This window comes from Pocillopora verrucosa, chromosome 11, assembly GCF_036669915.1.
Source record: "Pocillopora verrucosa isolate sample1 chromosome 11, ASM3666991v2, whole genome shotgun sequence".
NCBI classification, from domain to species: domain Eukaryota; kingdom Metazoa; phylum Cnidaria; class Anthozoa; order Scleractinia; family Pocilloporidae; genus Pocillopora; species Pocillopora verrucosa.
Genome location: NC_089322.1, coordinates 12,938,252 through 12,957,737, shown reverse-complemented (window position 1 = coordinate 12,957,737; position 19,486 = coordinate 12,938,252). Strand labels below are relative to the sequence as shown.

The following is a 19,486-nucleotide window of genomic DNA, read 5'->3' as shown; positions in this document are numbered from 1 at the left end:
TTTAATGTTCGCATAAAATGAAAAATATAATTTAAATGGTTCTGGAACGACCTGGATGGTCAATGTCTGTCTAGGTGCCCAACCATTCTGGGTGACACTTTCAAGATACAAGTCGATTTGAAAATTTTAAAACAAAGGAAATCCACTCGAAAAAAAGTCTTTATGGCTATCGTTGTTAAAACTGCTCTCTTTCATACGACAACGGCATCTGTATGGGTGTTTTTACGATATATGTGGTTAAATTCATGTTCTTACTATCAATATACAGAAAGTAAAGAAAGAAAGAGCCTTAGTTTATGAGAAAGAATCATTGTGAATTTTTTTCTCGTAGACCCGTTTTTGAATTGGTTTAATGCCAGAGACGCTGGTACAAAAAGCTTATGTACTGACCGGAAATGAAATGTCACACCTGCTCTCCATAGACTTTTAGATGTATTTAGCATAAGAATCTTTAAACAAAACGAAAGGTGTTAATCGGTTTTACAAATATGCCACAACAAAGACTTATGTGGCGAAAGACCTGAGATAATAAGAACCAGGAGCTATTCAACTCTAACGGTGAATCCTTACCACCAAAGATGACATTAGAATTTTTTATTTTTATTTTACCGAATTCAGTTCCCGTGTAACTCATTTCCAAAGTTAGCAGAATCGTCATGTTCCTGTTTTAGGAATTCAGCGTTCATTATAAAGATGAAATCTTGAAACTTTTGCTTATTAATTAAGCCGGGACATTTCTGTCGTTGCTCAGAAAAGATATGCTCAGGGAAGTTTTCGTAATCTTCACATCGAAACACCAGGTGGGTACGCCGGCAATTTCTGTCAGTGCAGGAGTGTGAATATACATCAAAAGAAACATATCGCCTTTTGTTAAGGTGCTGCGTAAAGCTTTGGATTTTTATGGAAACAGGTATAAATTACGACCCGCAAGCATCAAATATTTCAATTTCGACTTTCGCAGTTTATTTCACCACGCCCTATATTTTTAGTTTCTTACAAACCCTCAAGGGCAAATTTAGATCACAATAGACGAGACTGAGTTAGACACTAACGGACGCTTTTACTTTCGTCGCTATCTCCTAATGAGCTGCTTAATGATTAGCACCTGAAATCGATCCTTTGGAAAATAGAAGAAGTTAACAAAAGTTGGAAATTCTACAATTTACTCTTTTGTAATTTAATACTCTTGTTTAAAAATACTGATGTGGGATTCCTAAAAATTCGCCTGACACATTTCTTATTTGGGAACATCGATGCATTTTCATGAGGGTTTTTATCATCTCGATAAAATTGGCATAATGAAGAGTCGCAATTTGTAGCTTTCAAAACTAATATGTGGTTCGAACGTGACCAAAGATGTTGAAGTCAGTCAACAAACAAAGCGATAAAATATTAAGAGAAATTTGCATTAGTACGTGAATTGTTAGCGCATGACTGCCACTTTTAGTAATAAGTTATTTCTGCAGCAACCCTTACGACAGAAAAGAATTCTTTATGGTTAAAACTACAATTATTTCAAGCTATACCTGTTACTGTTTTGTTTTATTTCTTTCCATTTTTTTTTCTTTTTGTTTGTTATTTTAGTTATGACGTCAAGATGACGTTCAGCGTAGGAGTGAAATTAATGCAAGCAAAATGTGCGGTTTTTAATGGGGTTCTTTACCTTTGAAATTTGCATTAGAGATAATTAAACCCAAATTGAAGGTTTTACAGCTCGGCAGGTGGATAGGTAAGGACAATTAATAATCATATCATGTCTTGCCATGGTCGCATTTTGACTTTTCATTTCCTTAATTAAGAGTTTAATTGATTCAACCCAGAAATGTTCTGATGCAAAGGTGTTGCGGTGCTACGAAATGAACAGGAACAATGGCGGTGTTATCGAGGCACGTACTTCATCTTGGATGATATACAAATTGTTTATTACATTTGATTAGAAGAGGATCTGTATGCAATGAAGAAATACCAATTCTTTGATATAAAGGGAACAATTTTGTAATCCCTTCGAATGACGCTCTTGAGAATCCATAGCTTGGTCATGCTGTTTATAGGTGACGCTATTACCCCCTTCTCCTCCTTCACCCCATTCCCCCCTCGGATTTCCTCATAACTGCCATCCCCAGTTCCGTATGAGAATATTCAACTCGCCCACGTTAGGATGAGGGTATGGTAAATTAGTGGGTTTATTAGAACTTGTTTCAACTATTGTTCTCATAATGAATTTCAGGTGTTATTTCAAAACTTGTTGTCTATGCAATATAGTAAAACCAAGAGATAACAAACAGCTTATAATCTCTTGACCGATGATAAGTTGCTGTTGCTGTATTTGATTTATAAGGAAAATGGAACTGAACTAAACTATGAAACTAATATAAAGTAAAGGAATGACGGAGAAAATAAATTATAGTTACCTCCTCTTAGTTCGCTTCTAAAGTAAATGAGTGTATAAACAAAGAAAGCAGACGAACAGCGAGTTATTAAAACATTAGTTGGGGAAACTCACTCGCTTCAAGAAAAATCGATCCGCGAATGCTTATAGTCTGTATAAAGTTCTGTAATAATCCATGAAACTCTCTCCAGTAATCACTCATTCCTTTCCCACTTTTAATCTGAAGGAATTGCGAAATGTAAAATACAACAGCGTTAAACTCAACTGCTTATGTGAAGATCCAACAGTGATGTTGTTTAAAGACGAGACCTCAGTTGTCTTGATTCATCTTCAAGAGTGTTCAATCAACTTGTTACCTTGAATAGGATCCGTATGTCTAGAAAAGCGTAACATTTCGGATCTGTATGAAGCTGCCTGAACAGGCATTTCCAAGCACTCATGATGGTGTCGCGCGGGTGCACAATATTTTTCCCGCACTGTTTCTAGGGCAAAAGTAACAACAATGAGGGAGGAGTGGGACAGTAGAAAGTCCCTGTTTTTTTTTTGTTTTGTTTTGAATTAATTACTATAAAATTTTGCCGGAGTTAGCGTATTTTAAAAGGGGCAATATCCATCCAGTTGCGTAGCTCTGAATCAAGGATAAAAGAATAAGAGAACTGGGCACATCGTGTACAAAGCTGGTCTGTGCCTGAAATAAAGAATAGATCTTGTTTCTCAGAAAGTTGTCCTAGCTTTGAGCCCCCCCCCCCCAGTCCCTCCCACACAGTTTGACCTACTCTAGGTAGCCATGTATTACCCCTTTACTCCATAAAACTAGTATTTATGTTCTCCAAACAGCTCTCTCTACATTCCATATAGTATCAACAAGAAGAATTTGTTTGAAAATCAGGAGTTTCTGAATAAAATTAGCAGTCATTCCTCTATCCTCATGAGCTTTATATTTAATTCAAGGGTGATCATGTAAGGAGAAGTTAGATTCAAGTCAGGGGTAATAAGGTAAAACTAAACAACATAGCAATTCAATCTAGCATTTAAGTCAGAATGCTCATAGAAAGGATCTGATCCAAATGTTCCTGAATCTTAAAGCTACTAAAATACCAGTTGTAAGGGCTACACCCTTCACCTTAGCAAGGTTTTGCTGACAAGTCACCACCATGCTACTCTCAGTTAGGTACTTAGAGGGCATCAAGCCAGACTTAAATGTTGAACCAAGACATCACATTGACCTTCTACACTTGGGAGGGTAAGTCACAGTAGTGAAAGTTCAAGCTATCTAATCAAGTTTACCCCATAAAATTGTCAACTAGGTTTAGATAGTGACTACTTTATTGAACAATAGCATTACAAATAAATTATACAAGCCAGGAAGCACTAGACAAGTTAAAAAAATAGAAAATTATTACAAAATTTATTAGATACCTGTGAGTTTGCAGCTGATAAATCCCAATAGGAACTAACTAAGAACTCAGTTCAGAATAAAATAAATATTACAATTGATGTTGCAAAGCTGAATAAATATAGTAAATTAAATTACACCAGCTTGGATGGACCTGTCTACAAATTCAAATACTAAAAGTTGTTTTGTCAGCTTACACTCATCTGGGCTAGTGATAAAATTTTTTGTTAGACTTCTCTTTCAGCATCACTGAATGATTCATCACATAAAACTGAGAGAAAATATGCCAAACTGTATAGACAGTCATCGAATTTTAGCCATAAGTTTTCATAAAAATTAAATACATGTTGAAATACCATAGGAAAGAGTCAGCAAAAATGTTGTTTTGGGTAAGTTGATGAAAAAGCTGATATTTGAGTTTGAACATCAAGTAAGATATCTAGACATTGCTCGTGTTTTCCATCCTCTTATAAATCGGTTATCACTAAATTGTTAGCCTTATAACTTTGCATCTTTCCAGGAAAAAATAAACCATAAATTTGGTATGGAATCGTACACAAATCAAAGTTTTGCTTTATTGCTTTGCGAAAATATAATCATGCTGCCTGTTTTGGAAAGACCCCGTGATTAGGAATAAGGAAGCGACAATAATTCTCACCAGTCAGAAATAAAGTAATGGTAAAATCGTTTGTTCCATACTCCTTGTGTAAATATCACTAATTGATTTCGGCGAGCACCTTAGTGCAACGGAGATGTCCATTACATAAGTTTGTCTTTGCAGATATTGTGAATGGCATTTTCAGCTCGACATGATAACTAAAAATTCTCAAGCGTTAGGTTAGTTTTGCGCTGATCTAAGGATTTAGTGAGAAATATAGTGCATAGGATTGGTATTCAAATGTCGACTTTACTGAGTGGATGGGACTTGTCCGTTAATAAGATGAATGGTAGCGGTTGGAGGTACTGATATTGCAGCAGGACTTGATGGTTCATGCTTCTTTAAAAACTTTATAGCCTGTACTTTTTTTTCTGTTTTTCCTTTAGGACTTTCAAAAACCAACTGAAACGAGACAGAAACAAAGACAAATTACATTGTTGCATAGAGCAAGGTCAAATAGACTTCCCGCGTAAATAACAACAAGCCTACCTCTCCTACGCCAGAAACTGCTCCGACATCTGACACATAATTTCCTTCAGGAATAGCCAAACTCACTATTTGAGCTGGTGGAGCATGAGTGCTAGCAACAGCAATTTCCGTCTGGTTTTCGGAGGGAAACTGATGATGGACTTTTGGTACGACTGCAGCGTTCACTGGAACTGCTGCCACCTCATTCCACGAATGTCCTGGAGAGAACGAATATGGCGTAGGCTGGAGATAAGAGTTTCCTAACACAGCTGTTGTTGTGTAGATCGGTTGAGAAGCTGAATGGGAAGGCTGAGGATACGGACTCTGCGACTGGTAGTGCATCTGTGGGGAATAGGCCGGGACCAAAACAAAGTGAGGCTGTTGATTCATCTGAGAATAGTACATGCTTCCATCGGATGTCGAAAATGCGTAATAGCTACCATGACTTGACGTGTCATGCACGTCTTGTCGATGGTAATAGTACTTGCCAAAACTTCTTTTGCTCTTTCTACGGACCGCTTTGCCAATGTTCAAGCTTTTCCCCTCAAATTCAAGGCTTTCTTGGTCGCGGACTTTGTCAGCCACCTCTTGCGATTCGAATGTAATGAAAGCGTATCCTTTGCTAAATCCGTTGCGGTCTCGAACGACTTTACTTTCCTTGACCGCGCCAAATCTCTCAAAATAAGATCTGAGCTCGTTTTCGGTCGTTTCCGGAGAAAATCCTTTGACGAAAATTCGCTTTCCAATGTCAATGTCACTCATAATGTCGCTCAACATAAAGAACAGGAGAAAGAAGGGAAACTTACAGTTCAGTCAACAGCGGAAAATGGATTTGTGGAAAGCGTGGTAAGGGCGTTTTCCTCTCTTTGCATCCTGGGAAACGAGATCACGTGCTACGTTCTGATATAAATTTTCGCCTAATCTTTCTAGGTTGCTTTACCATCTTTCAGTTGTGAATATATTTGACGAGAAATTGTGATACATCCCGATCATTTTCACTAGCATTTTAGTCAGAGCAGTTGTTTGTTTATAAAGCTGCGGAGACACGCAGTCTGAAACCGTCAAACCTCTTCATATTTCAGTTGCCAATCAAGGGGAATTTCACTGGATTTCTACGCTGTGGTTTGTCTGTCAAGCGAAAGGTCTTTACGCCGATACGTGTAAAAGGTCTGTAACATGTGAAGCTGGCTGATTCTTTGAACTACTTCCCTGTTTGAGATAACTAACTTTAATAAAGAAAAGTGTTTTTACTTCTTGTGATATGGGGAACTTCCATTAACGAAAGAAGATTTAGCTTATGTTATGATGAGGTACTCATGAAAAGAAGCCAGCACAATTAATACTTTTTCGTATTTTGTTCCGCTCAGTCGATTTGCGTTAAAACGATTAGGAGCGTTTAGGCGTTTGGTTCTTTGTATCATAATCCGTTTTCGGCAATGTTTTCAAGCACATTTTCTGGCGACAGAATGTCAAGATTTAACCGTACAAGCTGATCAAGAGCTTAACTTGATAAGAAGATAAGACTGAAGATTTGTTTGGTTGAAAACGAATCTAAACTTTTTGTGAAAGTTCTCGCAAGAATCTCTAATGCTATTATCTAGCCAAATTCTCGAGCAAATAAATGATGTCTAGAATCATTCAATCTGATTCTACTAAGCTTGAGATTCGGTGAAGATCAGCGGCCCACAGCAATAAGTGAATTCACAATAAGAGGCCAGTTGATACGCTGATGTTGATTTTTTTTACTTCCTGTCACAGGAAAGCCGCAATACTTTGAGGGACTGACTGTGTAAGATTATCCTGAAAATTAATTCTGTATTAAACAAAGGCAGGTCACGATGTTGCTCACGAAACACAACGACAGAAACAACCAAATTCAAATAGGGTATAAGTAGTTTACGATGGAACTCAGCACAGCGGTTTAAAAAGTTTTGAAGAGAGTATGAAATATTTAGAAACAGCATATTGTAATCAATGGCGATCTTTCATGTTGTGCAACTGAAAATCTACCTGTCGCTTTAAATGTGACAGTAAACTGGAAAGCCATTTTCTCGTGTTCTTAGCGCGAAGGTAAGAGATCCTTTATACTCTTAACAACTGTCCCGCGTGATTGAATTGTTTTCTTAATTAAAATAGTACAGTACATGACGATTACAAGGTTTGCGATATTTCGTAATTGGAGTGTTAATGTCAATCTGCAGGAAGTCGAAGGAAGTGAAGCGAAGTGATTGAAGCGAGGCGGGAAGAAGCCGTGGAAAAAACCTACAAATTCCAATTGTGTAAGTACACTGAATAAAACGATTGTTTCTAAATTTGCAATTAGCTTAAGTGAAAGGAATAAAAAATGTTGGGATTTAGATAACGATCGCTTGTCGATTGCCTCGCTTTTTCAACGGCATATCTCGAGGACAGTGACGCAAGCCTCCAACCATCACTTTTAATTTCACCAGTGAGAATCCTCGCTAAAGGTATTAAACAGCATGTACCTGGCTACCTTACTATAAAATAGTAAGACCTGTGTTTTTTGTCACTTTCTATAATTTTTTGTAGTAAATAATTTATCGTATATCTGTCGCCTATCGTCTTTATTAGAGACGACGAAAATTTTAGAAGCAGAGCAAACGCTGGTCTCTCCGTGTCAAATTCGATTGTTGGTAAACTCCACAGCCACTCTCCATGTCAAACTTCCTTGAATTCGATCGAGTAAAATAACTGAGGAATAATAGGACTTTGTTACTTTCATTTTCTATATTAAGCCTCAGAATAATCAACACATTTGAAATTAAATTCAGGCTTAGTTCGACGCAGTCGTACTGTGGCTGCGCTATGAATGGCTATCAGATGTGAAGTGAGTAACCGCTGCCGCTGAGAAACACGCACTATTCTCGAATCTTCTAGTACAAACAAAGCATTGAACAAATAGGATAATATTTGAAACTGCTCTTAATTTCATTATAACAATACGGTAATGGCTGACTCCTAAGCTGAGATCTCAGTCTTTCAATGAAAGTCATATAATTGATTGCCTTGATAGTAACATGAAAATAGTTTTTCTTAATCTTGTCATAAATTGCACCGAGTTTTTCACTGGCAGATACGATAATCAGACTGAAGGATACAACAGCCAATCACACCGAGTTTTAGAAGACAAAGGCAAAAAAAAAGGAACAAACAGCTTCCCAATGACATAAGGCGCTTTGTCGAAAGCGTGCAAAATACCTCAGATGTTCGGGAAGTGAAAGAGATATTTTGAACCTTGGCAACGACAACTAACAAAGGAAAGGAAAATTAAAGAGAAAACAGCTGAGAGATGTTTTCTCCTTAAGAAAGTTTTCTTTTCTCATCAACAAAGCTGACAAAACTTAACATTTCTGGCGTCCTATTGTCTTCATTTTGGTTTAGTTAATTTACTTCTATTTACCTTGGGCACCTTCAATGTCGATTTACTTGAGCGAATTTAATTTAACTTGTTAGCTGCTGTTAGTTTACTTATGTGACTAATAACCTCATTCGATCAATTTCATATTTTGTTCGCTTTTGGTTTAATGTGACTAGCATGAACTCTGTGCAGTTTTAGCTGTGTACAGAATAATTCCTGGAGTTCAGAGCGCGTGCTTTTTTTAATATCATAGTTTGGGGAAAAACATCCTTTGCAATAAAATTTTTATAAGGTGCTGGTTAGCGAAGAGCCACTTTTTTCATTCAGCTTAGTTAAGTCAGAATCAAATACAGTTCCAAGCTTGTTTTCATTTCAACTTATTTCAATAACCAAGGGAAAAATATCTCATTTCCTCTTATATAAATCAAATCGCAAACCAGATTTTCTTCTGAGAAACCCCGAAAAATAAAATTTGTCAAGAGAGGGAATCAGAGGCAGAGTTGAACAGGTTGATGGTGTTTTGGGCAATTTCCTTTTTTTCAGTCGATATCTCGAGTCTTTTGATCAAACAGTGCACAGTACTACAAGCTGGCTAAACAAACGCTTTTATTAACTTACTTAACTTTATCTTTGCACGAGAATTAATGCGATCAGAGGGAGTAGATATGGCGGAGCCTGTCACGGTTAGGCATGAAAGCTTCGCCTCCCCTCACTGATACCTCCACAAACCATTAATTTTCGAAGTTTATCATGAATCTTTTTTTTTTTTTTGAACTTACAGTCAAATTCATATTCTTTGTGGGATTTAAAGGCGACTCTTTGTCTAATCAAGAAAATATTAATCTGCAATTGATATTTCCGCCCTTCCCCCTCCCTCCCTCTCTTAAACCCCTACAGTGGTAGATAATGCGAAATGGGATGAAATATGATTTTGTCATCTGGAAGCTTCTCATTTTATGTAACATTTTAGTGTAATTCTGTCGAAATGTTTTGGTTTCTCAATCACATGAGCTTAAAAGCCGCTTGAGGCCAAATAACCAAAATTAATCAATATTTCCCGAAAGCTTGTGATAAATTTAGTTGAATCTTTATTTCTGACATCTTTTACGTGATAAACACAGTATCAATAACTTTAATTCTTTTCAGTTTTAATTCTGATCAAGAAATTTCTCAAAATTGGCTTATTAATTTTTTATAATGCAAGGTAACTCCAAAACAAATAGAAAATTGTGTCATTTTTTCTCGGAGAAGACATCCACCTCTGTACGTGAGCTGACTTCCCACTCAACGATGGAGAGTGGTATGTTTATTAAAGGTAAGTCTTTCACACGAATAATTCTAAGGAGAATTGAATTATTTTATTCATTTATCTTCACAGCAAGGATTAAAAAAGTGTTTGACTTTTCATCTTCACTAAGGTCTACAATCTTTGCCGCTTGTTAATTAGTAAAGTACAAAAGAACTTGATGTTTCTCAGTCTCTGACAACCTCTGTCAGGTAAAATAGGAAAAAAACTGACTCAGTAATAAAACTGCAATCCGACGAAAACTGTGCTGACAGCTTGGAGCGATGAAAATCTTTAATTTTTTTTGGTACTTTCATGCCAATTAACCCAGAGAAAGTAATACGGCTTATTTACATTTGATCAATCAAGACATCACAATAGGCTTAAGATTATTTTGTATCAGCCATTACTACATCTTAGCTTAAAAAAAATCAGTATAAATTTTCCATCCCCGATAAGATGTTTTTTGCAGTTGTGACAAGTGTCGTGTTCTGCTTTGCCAAACAAAAGATGAATATCTTCTATAAAAAATATAAAAAACTGACCCCCTCCGGTTGAAAGGTTATCTGAAAAGTTATCAAAATATTTCCTCTTTGTATAGACGTGCTTGTGAATTACAATTATCCTTAATGTGTTTTCCTGTGAGGTAAAGCTTGGAAAGTCTAAAAAATTTGCATAACATAATTTTTTTTTCCGACTTCTTGGGTAAGGTGCCCTACAGCCGAAAAACCTCAAGAGGAGGAAAGTCAAACTTGAATGTAATCCTGTTGTTTTACAGAAGTGGAAGGGAATAGAAGAAGCATTATCGGTTATATTCAGACTAAAAACTGCGTAGACAAACTTGATATCCGCTAAATGGGAAACACCGACTTTTTATTCTACGAGTACCATATCCTAAGTTCCTGAAAGCGTATGGGCTCAGTTCAGGAATTTTTAGCGGGCAGATCCCGACAAACTGAGCAACAAAGACACTGGGTAACAGAAAGTTTAAACCCTTCGTTCAAATTTTTTTGCAGCAAACTTGTAAAAAGCGGTGGCTACTATTTGTTGTAGTTGTTTTTTTTTAACTAAACCAAAATAAAAAAATCTGTTTTTGTGCACAGGTAAGACACGGAACTGTGATATAGTAAATATTTATGACGCTGACATGAGGATTCACGAAACGATCATTAAGTAGTGGGATAGCCTGTTATGAGGTTACGTTCACTGATTACAAGGGAATCCAGCCGGCGTGTTTATCAGTGAAGGATGTTTGTTCACTGAAATCCAAATTTCAACGAAGGACGCATGAAAGAATGACGCAATATTTATTGAAAATCCACAACAAAACGATGCAATAAACTCTTAGAATGAACTTCACCGATTGAATCAAGACTTTGCTTAACAATGCATTTGAAAGACTCATATAAAAAAATCATCTTTGAATTTTACGCTCGCAATAAGCAAACCATGAAACAGAAAACCTAAGATATTTCTCTTTCGGAGATGATTGACCCTCATCTCGTCAAAACAATTTTCAAAAATTAATGCTAATTTATATGAATATTACGTCTTCAATCTATCTCCCTCTTTTAGTGAGATACCAACAGAACTTCATAAATTTATAACTTAGATTTCGGACGAGATGTGGTATGGCTAAAAATTAATAGTGTTTTCACCATTTTGTGAATAAATACAAACAAAAGCCCAAATTTCGTCTCGAAAGGTACAGTGTGTGTCAGGTGGAGACTTCACACTGAGGTTGACACTCGACTGTCGTAAGCGTATAAGTAATGCATGGCTGCCTTGGTAACATTTGAATCTAAAGACACCCTCAGTGACACTCAGTGAAGAGTGTTCCATACAGACGTAGTATTTCAGTGATATTCCTGAATAGAAAGCCTTCCCAAGAAAAGTCTACATCGATAGTCATTAGGCAGTGTGCTCTGCATGCGTTATTCAATGACATACTCAATAGATAGTCTTTTTCAAAGTCTGTAGGGACAATTAGTAAAAAGAGGAGACAATTCGACTTTCAATTTGCCATTTACTGAAAAATGTGACGCATTTATCAGAACATTATCGATTATAACACTCTGCTTATTTAATTGATTTAGTCTTCTTGCGCCCGGAGTCGATAACTCAAACCAATATCTTTGTGAAACAATACACATAACAAAACAGTTACCCTGCTTAACATAAATTTCTTTTAAAAACACATCGCGAACGAGACCCTCAACCAAAAATATAAAAACTGATGTATTATTCCTCGTTCCTCGTGCTTTCATCATACGACCCATACGGCCCCGCACGCGTTTTGCTTATAAAAACATTAGAAAATATTTCCAGCATGACAGCTGTGCGCGATGGTGTGAACAGGGCCGCACAAAGCCGTACAGCACCGTGAGCTACGAGCCAAAAGAAGAAGGGAAGAAAAAGAAAGAATTACGTTCATACGATTAAATACTTATTGACTGAGTTTGGTCGGCCGAACGGGAAAATATTTGGCTCTTGGTCATGACGCACGGACCTCGCAGCGCCCAGCAAACCGAGCGCAGCGAGGTCCGTGCCGAGGTCCGTGCTTAAGCCAAATATTCTCCCGTCCAGCCCTCCCTTTCAGTCAATAAGTATTTTATCGCATAAAAGAAGCAGAAATTATGAAAGAATTACTCACATCTATTGAAGATAACAGAAGGACGCTGTTATCTTTTCGAACTGTTAAAGAGGCTCATACCACTTATACCATTAGAACATTTAGGGCAAACGAAACAAGGGCATTGAAAAAAAAGCAACAACTCCGTGCCTTCGAAAAATATTGTCAAAAAGCTCGTTTTGTTTTACAGTCCATTTCATTAATGAAAATTTTTACGCCGGAAATAATTAGTCGGTCCGTTTGAATCTCTTTTGAAACAGCGGATACAATGGTTTGGATGTCGTTTTAACGATATAGGAGTTCTCGGCAGGTGCAACTGATAATTTAATGGCACAATTTTGAATTTCTAATCAGCTTTGCGGGATGCTAGCTAATATATTTTTCACAAACCGCAAGTTTCCTTGGAATTAAATTCAACTTAGACCTCAAGCAGAAAGCAATAGTTTTGTAAACAAAAAGAACTCGAAATCACCAGCTAAGGTTTTGTAACCATGAGATAAAACAGTTTTTCTTCGAATGAATCAGAGATGGGACGGGGATTGCTGAAAACGCCAATGGAAACCTTGCTAGTTAACATTCATATCAAGTGAGACTATTGTGTTTTGCAATATTACAGGTGACTCCGCAATGGCCGTGAACGGGATTAGAGGAAACGGTCAGACTCAACCGAACGCTCGAAGAACAACCGTCCGACCACGAGTGACTTTCAAAAAGAATTGTAAAGGTGACTTCATAACTATCAATGTAAGCGGTCGGATATTTGAAGCAGACAATTCTATCTTCAAACAGCATCCAGGTAAAACACAGATTTCAGTTACTGAGAAAAAACGCTTAGTCGAACCGATTTACTTTTGTAACTTTCGATATGTTTCGTAGGAAGAAAGAAGAAAAAAACAGTCCTTCTTTTTATAATCGTACATTGTTTTACTTATTCATGTACTGGGGTATTTTTTAAGTATTTCCAAAACATCTACGAAAATTTACCACAAAAATATAAACAAAAATGACAAAATAAAAACCCGTCAATGACGTATTTCGGCACGAAAGTACACAATATTTCGCCTTGGCAAGAAATAATTGACCGATCGTTTTATAAATGCATATGAAAGATAAAACAAGTGATTTGCTTCTTGACAACAAAATTATGCTACCGAGCTCAACGTTATGATCCTCTGTTGATAACCGATGAGGCTTCATAAATTTAATAGATCAGTAGGTGACAACAAATTCAGTGTAAGATGTTTTGTAGTCAATACCATATTTCTTTTCTTGATTCAAATATCATCATAACATTAGTATGTCCTTTGAGTTTTACAAAGAAAATGAGGCGCACTTTATTTAAGCTTTAAAATGAGAGCTCATAAAATGTTTTTTTGTAATTCCAATGTCTGACTAAATTTTCCATAAGGATTATTCAAATAAGAATGAAATTAGCGGTGTTTTCAATACTAGGCCACCCAAAGGTTGTACTCGTGAAAAAAGAACCCTTCAATGGCACTCTAATGGAACTTTACCAAATGGTTGTTTATCTTCCAAGATTTTGAGTTCTAGTATCCTGAAATCGTATCATATTCATGCGATAAATTTTCTGTTTCTCGTAAAGTCGGAGCGATTTATGCAGGATAAAGGTTATTACTCAACGGCTCAAAATAATGATAGGTCACTGTGCTCGTTCTCGACGGAAGGATTACTCATCTATCTGGTGTGTTCCGTCTGCTACGGCCTCTCAAAATGAGGCGCAACTGATTCATCGATGTGCTTGCGCAGCTAGCAGTGGACATGCGGCGTGAAGTAATATTTAAGAACTGATATATCGACATAATAAGTGGGACTTTAAAAGTGATAAAGACTTAAGGAACAATGTTTTACCCAGTAGTCGACTGTCAATAACCGTTAATGATGCAATGCTGGCTTACCTTCCGAACGAGCATCCTGGCGCTGAAGGAAACCATTTCACAAGCCTTAATAAGCCATAACAACGAGAAATTACTGAAAAGGTCTTCAGGCTATAGTTTGAATATCCTTTAGGAGACAATGTGTCGGTACAATTTTTCTCGCCGCACAAAACAAGAACTAAGCACATAAAAATCAAAATATCTCAGGCTGAGGCAACAGTTACATCGATCGGAAAACGTCTCAGATCATGACACTCGTGTCAATAATTTTCAACATTTTTTAGAATGACAACAATAATTTCAGGTGTGTTCAAGATGGTGATTCGTTGCTAACGGACGTGTCTGGAACACCAAACACTGAAAATCGTTTCATTTTTTTGTTCATTACCATTTAACTTTTTACGATTTGATCGGTTTTTTTCAAGACGGGATTGACCTGCCTATTTTCTCCGCATCTTAACACTCGCGCACGCTCCTCTGTTGGATTGATGGTGGAAATGTGACGCAAGAAAGTCTCAGAATTATCGTCAGCATCGTCGAAACTTTTTCGAACGCCGAACGCAAAATAATCGTAATTTTTTCATCATCTGCATGAAATTTTTTGGATTTAACCGCTTCCTTTATTCAGGGAATAAGGCTCCCTAATTTCTTAGTATCTAAACATTACTACCCGTTCTTCTGTGAGACAGATGGTGGAGCAGTTACGCAAGTGAGTCTCTAAGCAATTCATCAGCTATTCAATGAATAAAAGAATCCAAATTGGATCTCGTCCAGATAATTCAAAATTTATTTTTATGTTGAAGTAGCGGTACCGTTGCGTGTTAAAACTGACACATTTCGTGCTGTGCAGCTCTCCCGTTCAATTACTTATTGATGTTGGTCACCAAACGTTATAAACAGGAAAGCCACTGAATCATGAAGTAGCTTTATACGTTAATCATTCAGCAGTGACTGGTTGCAAACCATTAAAACACTGCATCTTTTAGACACCCCTTCGGTTATAGCGCTTTTTGTGAATCCGAATCTAAACTTATGGGCTCGTTATATGACAAAACTTGCCACAATTCGACCTCTTAAAGCAGAATAAGAGAAGTGGATCCCAACAACGCTGTGCAACATCACAAGGAGGCGATGAAAATGAGGAGTTTGGTAAAGGCTAAATGACATTAACGCCACCTGCAACTCATTTGCATACTCCCCTATTAAGCTCAATGAATTCAAAGATTGAAAACAGGAAGACTGTACTTGAGGATTAATTTCAGTGTTACTCTGACTCTTTGATTGAGCCTCTTATCTTAATGCGATGTTCTGAGGTAATTTTTCGAGAGGAATTTTGGGGAAAAATAATAAAGAATATGTAAAAAAAGAGGCATAATAACTGAGTCTATCTATTTAGAGTACATTGAGCCATCATTCCAGTGGTTTACTTCTCGTCATCAGTAGGGATTGGCTGATTGGACGTAAACCTCTCTCCCCACCCCGAGACTCTTTGAGCCTGATTCCAAGTAAGAATGTCTTTTACTTTTGTAAAACGAATGTCTCTCAACTGTCTTTATTTCAGATACTCTTCTTGGAAGCACAAGACGCGATATGTTTTTTGACAGGAGTAAGAATGAATACTTTTTCGATAGAGACCCTGATCTGTTCTCTTACATCATCCAGTTTTACCGTAAAGGAACTCTTCACTATCCTGAAGACGAATGCGCCTGCTGCTTTGCCGGAGAACTCGACTTCTTTGGAATTGTTAGAAATCACTTAAGCGACTGCTGCTATGAAGTGTTCCAAGAAAAACATGAGGAGTTCATAGACTATCAAAAGCGTCATGCAAAACCAGAAGAAGAGGAGTTCGTTCCCACTACGATAAGGCAAAAAATGTGGCAGTTATTTGAAGATCCAGCTCAAAATGTCTTTGGACTATTAATACATTATGTCTCCGCAATTTTGATCGTTGTAAGTGTTGCTGCATCAACTGTCGAGACTTTACCTTGTGGGGAAATCCCCTGTGGTGACAAATACTCTGAACAATTTTACATTGTGGAGTCTATGTGCGTCATAGCATTCACTGTGGAGTACTTGGCCAGATTGTTTGCTGCACCTGTCAGACTTCAGTTTATGAAACAATTCTTAAGCATTATTGACGTCGTGGCCATCATACCTTATTATGTAGCACTGATTTTTCCCGAAGCAGTGGGAGGCCCATTCACTGTTCTTCGTGTTTTCAGAATCTTTCGCATCGTTAAAATGTCTCGCCATAACACGAAGGTCCGGGAGGCTGGCTCGTCACTGTTAGCCAGTCTTTCTGAACTCAGTTTTGTGTTTGTTGTACTCATTACTCTCGTCATATTATTTTCAACCATTATATATTATGCTGAGATGGGAGACAAAAATACAAACTTCGTCAGCATTCCAGCTACGTTTTGGTATACTATCGTTACCATGACGACGCTAGGGTAAGTCTTTCTCCGTTGCTAACCCAATAGTAATAGAGAGTTTGAGGTGGGGATGGTGATTACAGAAATGGCCAAAATGAACTCGCCTAGCAATAAAATAGTAGAAAAATTATAATACCAACAATCTGATTGCAATCATAATTGTCTTGAACATGACAAAGTCCCTTAACAGTATAAGAAATATGGTAAATTTTGAGCTCGTTGGTGAAGTAAAAAATTTATTATTCATTTTTGAAAAGGGTGTGGGACAAGAAAAAAAAAACGTACACGCGATGAACCATACCCAATGATTTGTTTTCCAAGAAAAATTTTTTAGCTCTGTTTTGTCACGAGCGCGGCACAAACAAAAACATTGGGTCCTACATAAGGAATCAAGTCCCAATTTAGACCAATAGATTCTGCCCTTCTTTTCTCCACTACTGAGCAACAGGGAATCCAGTCACAAGTGTGATTTCAGACCAAAATTGCATGACACAAAATTCAATCACCACTTTATTAGATCCACTTCGCCATCACAAAATTCAGTGACTCAACTACGGGATCTTTTAGTCTGTAAAAATGTTTTATTAATCCAGTACTGAGCTGGTGTGTAACAAGTTGCAAAGTTGTCTTCCATTTTCCTGCCATTTGGTCAGTTACTTCAAACAAGCCTTGAAATCTGTTTGGTTGTCATGTTTTAGTAAAGCTTTCTCATTGGCCAGGAAAGAGGTGTGACTTAGCGCAATGTAATTCATATGTAAATCGCACTAGTGAGAACCAATCAGATTGCAGGGATCACTGAGGATTTTTTAATGTTTTGTCATTCTCACTTGTCCAATCATATTACACTTTATAGATATGGTGATATGACCCCATTGAGCATATTTGGACGCATAACAGGCGTCATTTGTTCTTTGAGTGGCATTATGGTGGTTGCTTTACCGGCTCCTGTCTTGGAAAAGAACTTTAGTCGGAAGAAGGAGGAAGGAAGACCAGATCGTGATACCACAAATGAAAAAACCCGTGCGAGAACCATAAGCCACAGTCACAGCCACAGTCACAAGAAGTCAACTGAAATCTGAAGTATGACATCAAGTAAAGTGTGAGGGGCTGGTCTATTTCATCAATTGTCAAGCCAATGGAACAAACGAGACGCATAGTTATTGAATCTTTCAGAAAATGTTTGGTTGATAAGCAACTGATGTGATTGGCACATCAGAGGACAAGACTTAAGACTAAAAGATCAACCCAAGATTTGGAGAAAAATCTGAAAACCAGGGGCTGCATGAAGAACATTTGATTCATTTAACACATCTTGACAACCATATAATTTCTTGTCAGAAGCTGGTTATCCTAGTTGCTTAGCCACAAAAGATGACTAAATCTCTCTGCAATTGAAAGACAGCAGAAAAAGTTATGTGACTTCATAAGCTCACACATATGCAGTTCAAAAATCTTTTCCTTTCAAGGTTTCAGTTCATTTTCCACTTTCTCTGATTACATTGCATTTTACCCAGATTACACTAAACATTGAAAACCAGTATATTTGTTTGTATGTCAGTACAGTTACAGCTCAAAGCAATTTGTTAAAAATGACTGTGAATAACTGTTATGGAAAAAAATTTAACTTCACCACAAGTTAAAGGTTGACTATCCAAGGGAGGGCCATTTACAAAGCATTTCTGTGTGCGATTGTTCAAGTTGGATTTGAACCAGTTCGCTGAGTTGTTTCCAACACCATAGGCTTTTAATTTAGATAGCAATATAGAGTGATCAATGGTGTCAAAAGCTTTCTTCAGATCTAGAAAAATCACTGCATAAACATTACCTTTATTATCTGTGGCTTCAAGTGATGTGGTAGCAGTGGAGTGAAGGGAATGAAACCTTGACTGATTACAGGAAATTAGATTATTATCAGTTAAATATTCATAATATTGATTGTATACAATTCTCTCAAAGACCTTAGCCACAACAGGAATTATAGAAATAGGGCAGTAATTATTTAAATCAGAATGTTCTCTCTGTATAAATACAGGAACTACTCTTATACTTATGCAGCATTAGAACTGTTCGATCACATAATATCGCTCATGATTGGGCAGAGAATTTTAAAGTTGCCATTCCATATCATTGTTATCATTATTATTATCATTATTATTAAAGAGCTTCATTCAAAACTCAGTCACACTACTTGTAGATGGATATAGAACAAAAACAAATTGTGCTTTATGTGCAAAAATGTATATTTCCTGCAAAGAACTTGCATAGCTAAAGCAAAATAAAGGTTCACTCGTAAAATTATCAAAATAAAAAGCAACTATTTAAAGTTCAACCTTTCAAATACCCGTTCATGATAAACAGTCTAAAATTCAATATTTATTATTATTATTATAACTATTATTATTATTATTATTATTATTATACCTTAGGATCATAGCTAGAAAAACACCCATATTTATAATACCATCTTAAACGAATTTTACAAGATTCAGATTACTTTGAAAATTACTTATCATTGAACTACTTCAGAAATGTTCTAACCCAATACGTACAAAACACTTGGTTGATCAGATTAAAAGCTCTGTAACAAATTTTGGCGTTTTTTCAACCTCTTTCCTCTGCGCCTGCTTGGAGTCAAAATAGTCAATTGGTGTTATGCTTGTATCCTCCCAGTGCCTCTCTTCATCCAAGGAAATGAGCGAAGTATCAGGGAAACCTGAGAAAATTTGGGATTGGGAAGGGAAAACACAATCTGGGATAAAATGGCATTTTCAGTCACACCTTCACAAACCCTACAAGCACAGAAAGTCGCGAATTTCAGTTTCTCTCAGTGTCACATGGTTGATTTTCCATCCTGTTGCTTCGCGGCGATGTTTGCCTTGCTACTTTTCTTTCCTAGAGCAACCTCGAAAAACTCTGTACACCCCTAAAATTTTCGTCTTCGAAACACTGAAA

General features: G+C 37.0%; 2 protein-coding genes across 8 annotated transcripts; one reads left to right on the top strand and one right to left on the bottom strand.

Moving 5' to 3' along the window:
• The first annotated feature begins 3,233 nt into the window (after window positions 1–3,233).
• On the top strand, window positions 3,234–19,210 carry LOC131794401 (potassium voltage-gated channel subfamily D member 3). 7 transcript variants are annotated; one of them, XM_066158608.1, is made up of 9 exons: window positions 3,234–3,632; window positions 4,830–5,283; window positions 5,994–6,078; window positions 6,670–6,700; window positions 7,113–7,190; window positions 9,542–9,605; window positions 12,824–13,003; window positions 15,664–16,552; window positions 17,388–19,210. In XM_066158608.1, exons 6-9 carry the CDS (start codon window positions 9,581–9,583, stop codon window positions 17,611–17,613), a joined length of 1,320 nt encoding a protein of 439 aa, XP_066014705.1. In that variant the 5' UTR covers window positions 3,234–3,632; window positions 4,830–5,283; window positions 5,994–6,078; window positions 6,670–6,700; window positions 7,113–7,190; window positions 9,542–9,580; the 3' UTR covers window positions 17,614–19,210. The 7 variants fall into 7 exon arrangements, with proteins under 7 accessions (XP_066014705.1, XP_058967899.1, XP_066014706.1 ...); XM_059111916.2 differs by having other exon boundaries at window positions 9,495–9,605; XM_066158609.1 differs by lacking the exon at window positions 6,670–6,700 and having other exon boundaries at window positions 9,495–9,605.
• On the bottom strand, window positions 3,716–5,757 carry LOC131794402 (protein boule-like). Its single transcript, XM_059111922.2, has 2 exons — window positions 4,933–5,757; window positions 3,716–4,845 (listed from the first exon to the last, which is right to left on the bottom strand). Exons 1-2 carry the CDS (start codon window positions 5,686–5,688, stop codon window positions 4,693–4,695), a joined length of 909 nt encoding a protein of 302 aa, XP_058967905.1. The 5' UTR covers window positions 5,689–5,757; the 3' UTR covers window positions 3,716–4,692.
• Window positions 19,211–19,486: the final 276 nt, after the last annotated feature.

Excerpts from the sequence above, each read along its gene's own strand:
- LOC131794402 (XM_059111922.2), bottom strand. The coding sequence starts at position 5,688 with ATGTTGAGCGACATTATGAGTGACATTGACATTGGAAAGCGAATTTTC. Across the intron at positions 4,846-4,932 it reads CAGTTTCTGGCGTAGGAGAG|TTGGTTTTTGAAAGTCCTAA; the intron begins GTAGGCTTGTTG and ends GTCTCGTTTCAG.
- LOC131794401 (XM_066158609.1), top strand. The coding sequence starts at position 9,581 with ATGGAGAGTGGTATGTTTATTAAAG. Across the intron at positions 9,606-12,823 it reads GAGTGGTATGTTTATTAAAG|GTGACTCCGCAATGGCCGTG; the intron begins GTAAGTCTTTCA and ends GCAATATTACAG. Across the intron at positions 16,553-17,387 it reads GTTACCATGACGACGCTAGG|ATATGGTGATATGACCCCAT; the intron begins GTAAGTCTTTCT and ends TACACTTTATAG.